Source organism: Bison bison, unplaced genomic scaffold (assembly GCF_000754665.1).
Source record: "Bison bison bison isolate TAMUID 2011002044 unplaced genomic scaffold, Bison_UMD1.0 scf7180017864043, whole genome shotgun sequence".
Classification (NCBI taxonomy): Eukaryota; Metazoa; Chordata; class Mammalia; order Artiodactyla; family Bovidae; genus Bison; species Bison bison.
This window is the reverse complement of record NW_011494615.1, coordinates 8,948,999-8,956,595: the sequence shown is the minus strand read 5'-3', so window position 1 is coordinate 8,956,595 and position 7,597 is coordinate 8,948,999. Positions and strand designations below refer to the sequence as shown.

At 53.6% G+C, this 7,597-nt stretch overlaps 1 protein-coding gene across 1 annotated transcript in view; it reads right to left on the bottom strand.

Moving 5' to 3' along the window:
* OSBPL10 (oxysterol binding protein-like 10) overlaps positions 1-7,597 on the bottom strand; it is a 344,792-nt gene that overhangs the window by 4,307 nt on the left and 332,888 nt on the right. The window contains exons 10-11 of the mRNA XM_010835557.1: positions 4,884-5,070; positions 2,726-2,908 (exon numbers count right to left, since the gene is read on the bottom strand). Of these exons, the coding sequence (XP_010833859.1) occupies positions 2,726-2,908; positions 4,884-5,070 (370 nt within the window). The remainder of the gene's footprint in view (positions 1-2,725; positions 2,909-4,883; positions 5,071-7,597) is intronic.

Genomic DNA, 7,597 nt, shown 5'->3' with positions numbered 1-7,597 from the left:
GGTCACTTCCTCTCTTTCTCATATCAGGACCCGCCCAGATTCCGCACAAAGCAAACAGCAGACTTCTCCACAGCGAGCACCCCTCCCTGGCTTGGGGGACACAGATGCCTCTGCAGCAGGCTGAGCACAGGTGCCCTGTTAGCTCCTAGGCCAGGGAGTCAGCAGTGGAGCGGCCAAGCCATCTGAGACAGCAGCCTCCTGGGGAATCCAAGTCCAGGACGGGAGCTGGGCTCAGGCTGCAGAGGCCAGACTGCCTGCTTCTGCCCCGATCAGTGCCCACCCCACAAAGCACCAGGGACAGTGGCGTCCCGGCTCCCAGCATACACAGGAGAAAGCTCTGGAGCGGGGCAGGAAGCCAGGTCCAACCAGGCTCCCAGCCCTTGCTCTTTCTACCGCACCCTGAGAGCTTAGAGGGGAAGAAGAGGTGGGCTCAAAGAGGAAAGGGGGGTGGGGAAGCAGACAGGTCAGGCTGGTTGCTGCCTCAAACTGGCTTTTCCATTGCCCCCACCTTCAACGCACATCTCGTGCAGAGGCAATGACCAGGTGCCTGGACATCTACGGTGGGGGTGCTCCCAGGGCAGGACTTCCCCTGACAAGTCCCATCATAGGATAGTGGTCTCAAAACTAGAGGGCAGAGAGCCCCCGTGGCTGGAGACGGGGTGGTGAGCAAGGAGCAGCCCCACGTCAAGGGCTCTGCCCATCCATTCACAGGCTCCACCCAGAGCCCCTTGGAGGGGCAAGGCCAGGGCTCGCTGGGGAAGGCGCTGAACTTCAGGCCAAAACACAGGGCAGGAAAGCCTCCAGGGCTGGGAGGGTAGGAGAAGGTGAGCGTGAAAAGCAAAAAGGAAGCCCATGGAGCCCTCACAGAGAGCAGGGAGGTCCTGGAGGCCGGGGGTGGTCAGCAGCAGCATGCAGGCCAGGCTCGGGGCATCGTGAGCACGCTGACGGGGGTGGCTGATGAAAAGCAGCTTCTCTTCCCACAATGGGGTAGGGGTTCCCTTCCATGGGGAAGGTGGGGGCCGGGCCCCTATGGAGCCAAGGCAACCGGGCAGTCCTTCACTTGGCCTCCGGCAGGTGGGGCCTGACTGGCAGGCATGTAAGCAGGCTCAGGTGCTCCGAACAGCAGGTGCCACACCTCTGGGCCATTCCCACCACGAGAAACAAGGTGGGCGGCTGGGTTTGCCGACGGCCCAGCTCCAGGTGCCAGGGAGTCCACGTGTGTGAGACAAGAAGCGTCAACCCCCGCCCCCTCCCGTTCCACACTCCATTCCCCATCTGCTCTGCTCCAGGCAGGGGCCTGAGCTCCCCGCTTGAAGAGGCTTCCTAAGGACCAGCTAAGCCACGGACGTCCTTGGGAGCTCAGCTCAGGGAATCAGAGTTTAGTGCTCAACAGCCATGCCAGAAACAAGGGGGGCTGTGATAGGAACCGCAGGGCTCCTGACGGGGGGCGGCGTCGTCGGAGGCCATGTGGACAGGGTACGCGTCCCATCACAGCTCACTGGGCTGGGTTCACGCCCTCCCTTCCGACACAGAGGCCACACTCTCATCAACGAGCACCAGGGGACGACTCCCAGCTCAAAGCCAGATTTCCAGGACACCACAGCCCTCTTTCTAGTAAGCTCGGTGACAACGTATGATTTACACACACTGGGACCCCTGGCTCATTTCCACAAAATAAGCACTTTTCCAATTTGGCGGCAAACTTTTCTGGTCATGGCAAACCCTTTCACAGGATCATCTGTGATTTCATTTTAATCCCACGTCATCTTTCTATAGAGCAACATGCTTTTCAATAAGAGCAGGGGCCAGCAAACGTTCTCCTGTGACGGCCAGCGAGCCAACATTTCAGGCTTTGCAGGCCGTGTGGTCTTGGTCACCACTGTTTCACTAGAATTGTCGCAAGACGGTGGCCGCAAACAGATGAACACGGCGGTGTTCCCACAAAATTGTACAAAAATCATTTACAAGGTGCGATCTGGCTTGCGGGACAAACTTGGCTGAACTCCTGGATTTAAAAATTTTAATGGCATATTTCCAGAAGATTCTGCTTCTATACTTGCATAAGCATCACGTTAAGTGGCTGCAGAATATTCACATGACAGAGTGGATTCTCCTTTACTCACTTAACCATTCTCCAAATCACTGAACTGTTAGACAGTTTGTTTGTTGTTTAATTAAAAAAAAAATGCCCAAATTTCATTTTTAAAACCTTTTGTGAATTGAAGGAGTCTCCCTTAGATGAGATTCCCAGAAGCAGACTACAAGATAAAGGAGAAGTCACGAATGTAAAACTACTGGTCCCTGCAGCGAACCTGGCACCTTCCTGCACAAGTCACAGTGTCAACTTTATCACAGTTTCGCCAGCACAAAATTTTTTTAAATTATGTTGCTAATCTGTTAAGAAAAAAAAAAGTATCTCATTGCTTAATTGCATGGTTTTTTGATTACTAGCATCTCTCCGTACTTAACTTAGTGATTAAGTAACAGACCAGCAGAGCTGACAAATTCTCGTAAGACAGGCAGTAAAGTCCGGGCGGGCTGTCTTCACATTCTACCCCAGGACTGCAGAACAATAAACTGAAAGTGACAACCGGTCTATTCCTAAGTGACAGCCAGAGGATAACTCAAGTTTCTAAAGGAATCAGAACATGATTCTGGCCCCGTCCCCTGAGACGTCCTCTCTGCCCCTTGGGTCGTGCTGAGGACAGCTAAGCTTGGGCCCCACCTGGACTCCATGGGGCCCTGCTTCTCCAGGGGGCGGATCTTCTTGGGGTACACGGGCAGTGTGGTTGTGTCGATGACCTTGGTCTCCCCGTTGTTGTAGGTGAACTCCAGGGTCCCGTTCCACTCCCCGTGGGCTTTGCACACGATGGTGTTGGTGGGGTTGTGCTTCACTTCTGCTGTGACCCTGAATGAATGAAGAGGGCAGTGCACACACTTCTGTGAGATTATCAGAACACAGACTGACTTCAAAAGGTGTGCTCGCATGGAGACACTTTTTTTTTTTTTTATGGGGCTGCTCTTTTGCTCAAAGACTAGCTCTTAAAGTGTGATCTAACATCCTTGAGCAGATAAGGAAAACATCAATGGGCAAACAGGTAGATCTGAATAAAGTCTAAGGATGCAGCAATGTTAACTGCTTAGGTTTTTTTTTTAATTGAAGTCTACTTAATTTACAATGTGTATTAGTTTCAAGGAAACAGTGATTCATATAGTTACACACACATATATGAACACGGTATTTTTTCAGATTCTTTTCACTTACAGGTTTATAATAAGGTACTGAGTAGAGCTCCCTGTGCTATTCAGGAGGGCCTTGTGATTTACCTGTTTTATATAAGGTATGTATCTGTTAATCCCAAAGTCCTAATTTATCCCCTCCTCAGTTTTCCCAGTTTGTTTTCAATTAATATCGTTTTACTGATTTTTGAAAATAAATTAGGCAGCTTAAAATTATACGTGCTTTATTGCTCTTTATTGTGAGTTGTTTAGTTGAATCCCATCGATTTCTTAGTTTTGATAAACACGCAAAGGTTTTACAAGATGTTATTATTGGGGTGGAAATCACCCCTCTTCCTGAAATAGCGTCTAACGGTGTACATTTGGGGACCTCTCTGGCGGTCCAGTGGTTAAAATTCCACACTCCCACTGCAGGGTGGTGGGTTCGACCCTGGTGGAACTAGGGTCGCCAGTCAGGGAACTAGATCCTGCATGCTGTGGGGTGCGGCCAAAAATTTTTTTTAGTAATAATAGTGTACATTTCAACCACCAAAAGAACATAAGAGCCTCAGGAGAACTTTTCAATCACTAAACGAGGGCGACTCCCTGCGGCCTGGTTTATGAGGGTCTAGGTGGAAGTGTGTGGCCTCTCGCCTCACCCAACCAGCCCGGGGACTCGGGCTCAGCTCTTGGCCAAGGCAGGGCCCACTCCCTCTCCCTAGGAGCCTGCTGCGGGCAGAATAACACAGCAGGAATGGGAGGTGGAGGACCCTCTTTTCCTCTTTTCATCCACACTCTGGATGAATGTGGAGTTTCTGAACACAGGCCTGGAAGCGTTCCCCCTGAACCTGGACACAGCTGGGGGCCCAGGGCGCACCCAGAATCCTCTGGCGGATCCTGTGGGAAGGGTGTCTGTGCTGTGCTGGTAACGCTTTAACAGCGGGCTCGCCACGAGGGAAACACCCAGTTTGCAGCCCTTCTGTGAGTTTCTTCCCTGCCCCAACCTTGGTGGATTCTCAAGCCATCAGGCAGGATGAGGGCCCGCAGAGCTGGGGAGAAACGCACACAATTGGCTCTTAGGAGCCAGTGTGTCCAGCTCCAAAATGGCCAGGAGGGCATCCACTTCCTGGGGGACAGTCCAACACCCCTAGGTGAACACCACCCAGGACAACTTTCCAAGAGAAAGGTATAAGAAAGTCTCCTTTGCTTATCCAGTGATCTGCTCCAAAGGGGGAGAACCTTATAACCAGAACCATGGAAACGAGGTGAAGCTCCGCTCCAAGCCCTCTCCTTCCTCTTCTTAAGGCATGCTTCCTAGCTTCCCAAAGGAGAGAAACAATGCTGCTCTCAAACACACAGGATTCAGGATGTTGCATGGAGCCCATGGACCAACTGTATCGGAAAAGGTCAGGCGGAGGCCTGGGGAGCGAGGGGTGACAGTGACCCCAGAAGCCCTCTGATCTCTGCTCTGTGTTCCGCCAGCACCTCACCAGACTGGGAAGGGTTCAGAACTGCCCCAGGAGACCTGTCATCTAAAAAAGATCCCTTAACTGGATTTTGATTATCAATGCATCTTCCGGCTGGAACCCAGGCTTCTGATGGAGAGAAGAGGCCTGGGGCCTCGTGATCAGACGGACACGGGCCCGGCCCCGGCGGCCGCCTACCTGTGGACCTTGCCCCCGTAGAAAGGCTTCGTGTGGAAGATGACGGTGGCCGAGTAGCCAGTCTTGGCGCAGGTGATGCTGACTTTCCCTCCGAGCTCCACCCACGGGAGGGTGAGGATGGACCGGGCGTAGGCGCTGGGCAGGGTGAACACGTACTCCTCCCCGTGCTCCAGGAGCCGCAGCACGCCTGGGGGAAGACGGCGCGTTGGGCTCGCCCACCACGGAAGGGCGGCTGGCGAAACCCAGCGCGACCCTGCGGGATTTCGTGCCCCCCGTTGCTCATCGGCAAGACTCCAGCCTCCCCGACCTCCCCGGAGGTCCGAAGGGCAAACCCGCACAGCTGCTAACCAAGAAAGGGGTAGCGCTGCTGCTGACTGCAGCCGGGACCTGGGAACCTGCGCGCCCACCGACGGAGGAATGGACTGCGGAGATGCGGCCCAGGCACCCAGGGGAATATCAGCCAGAAAAAGAGTGAAACCGAGCCATTCATAGAGATGTGGACAGACCTAGTCTGTCGTACACAGTGAAGTCAGTCAGAAAGAGAAAAACAAATACCACATATTAACACGTATACACGGAATCTGGAAACAGCGCAGACGGACCTAGCTCCAGGGCAGGAACAGAGACACTGACGTACAGAGTAGACGTGTGGAGCTGCACACAGCCTCCTTGTCAGCAGCCCCACCCCTGAAGTACTGAACTCCTCACCCCATCCTGCCGGGTTGGGACACACAGTTTGGAGGCCAGGAGCCCACCGTGTCCTCGAAAAGCAATAAAGCTGTTCTCTTCTACTTCACCCAAAACTTGGCCTCTGATTTGACTTGGCACCAGGGCATAGAAGCTGAGCTTGCAGCATCACCAGGACCAGAAGGTGCAAAGATGAGAAACCAAGCCTGCTCCCGCCACGGACGTCACGCCTCCGCCTCTGCGGAGGTCAGCTGCCTACCTGCCAGCCCTGTGTGTGCCCTGCCTCTACTGCACGCCAGGCACCAGGAACACACGTGAACAAGACAGACTCACTCTCTGCCCTCAAGAAGGTGAAGAGAAAGGTGGGTGAGACTGAGGTGCCAGCAAAGCCACAACTGTGATGAGGACGGACGGGGAGGAGCTGACCTGGCAGGAGAGACTCCCCTGGGGAAGGGACGCAGGAGCTGGGCTAAGGGCTGAGCTGGGGAGGAGGCCAGGGGAGAGTATCAGGTTGAGGAAGGCATGTGCAAAGGCCCTGTGGTGGGAAGCAGCCAGGTGAGCACAGGGTCGGGGGGAGAAGGGGGCTGAGAAAAGGCCTCTGGGGGAGAAAGGGAGGCGGTGGGCAGAGGTGTGGAGGCTGCTCGGTCTACAGGAGCCAGACTGCACCTTTAAACTTCTAAAAGCCTGTTGACGAGTTCTGCCTTTGTCCTGAAGGCAACAGAGACAAGCTCAAAGGTTCTCAGGAAGTTAGAAATCAGAGCCGCTGCCACTGTCACGGCCCAGGGGAGTCTGCCCTGGAAGCTGAGCACCAGACTTGGAGAGCGCTGATCCTCTTGGGACACTGCAAACGATACAGGGTTCTCTCTTTTTCTGGGGAAAAGAATGATAGTTTGGACCAAGCTCTCAAAGGCCACTGTGAGCACCGCTGCACGCACCATCTCCCCGGGGCTGCTAGACGGCAGGTGCGTCAGCGTCCAGCTCTTGCCTGCTGGGCGCCCCCACCGAGGGCCAGCACCTCCCTGCCCGGCAGAGGCCTGGGAACCAGCAAGATGGGCTCCCTGAGGTTCGCTCTGTGTGAGAGCCTTCCCGGCCTTCCACCCCACCCTGGGGCTCTGCTTTCTGTAGAAATGCCCTCCTGGCTCCACTCCTGTCCATGCTGACCTGGCAGTGGGCAAGGGCACCAAGAGCCTCAGGAAAGCCAGTGTGTGCTTCAGCCAGATCCATGCGACCAGAAGCATCAGTGATGTCCCCTCCCTGGGCCTCTGGTTCCTCTACCAGGAAGAATAAGGAGGCTCAATGTGCCCTGGGGACCCTGCCTGGCTCCAGGGCCTTCACAACTACTCACTGAGCATTCCTCAGTGAGAGTGAAGAAATGAAAACTCAGCTGGCACTTCCCTCTGAGGCTAGATAAGCATCTAAATCAACAGGCCTAGGTGCCACTCAGCCATGAAACGAATAAAGTCACATTTTCAGCAACATGGATAAAACTAGAGATGAGTACACTATGTGAAGTAGGTCAAGCAGAGACAAATGCCACAATGTACCGCTTACATGTGGGTCTAAAACACGACACAGATGAGCTTATCTACGAAACACTCTGCTATTTACCTTACATGCAGAACACATCGTGCAAAACGCCAGACTGGATGGACCACAAGCTGGAATCAAGATTTCCGGGAGAAATATCAACAATCTCAGATACATGGGGTCGCAAAGAGTCAGACACGACTGAGCGACTGATCTGATCTGATCTGATGATTTTTCCAGTAGTCATGTACAGATGTGAGAGTTGGACCATAAAGAAGTTTGAGTGCTGAAAAACTGATGCTTTTGAATTGTGGTGCTGGAGAAGACTCTCAAGAGCCCCTTGGACTTCAAGGAGATCAAACCAGTCCATCCTAAAGGAAATCAACCCTGAATATTCATTGGAAGGACTGATGCTGAAGTTGAAGATCCAATACTTTGGCCACCTGATGAGAAGAGCTGACTCATTGGAAAAGACCCTGATGCTGGGAAAGATTGAAGGC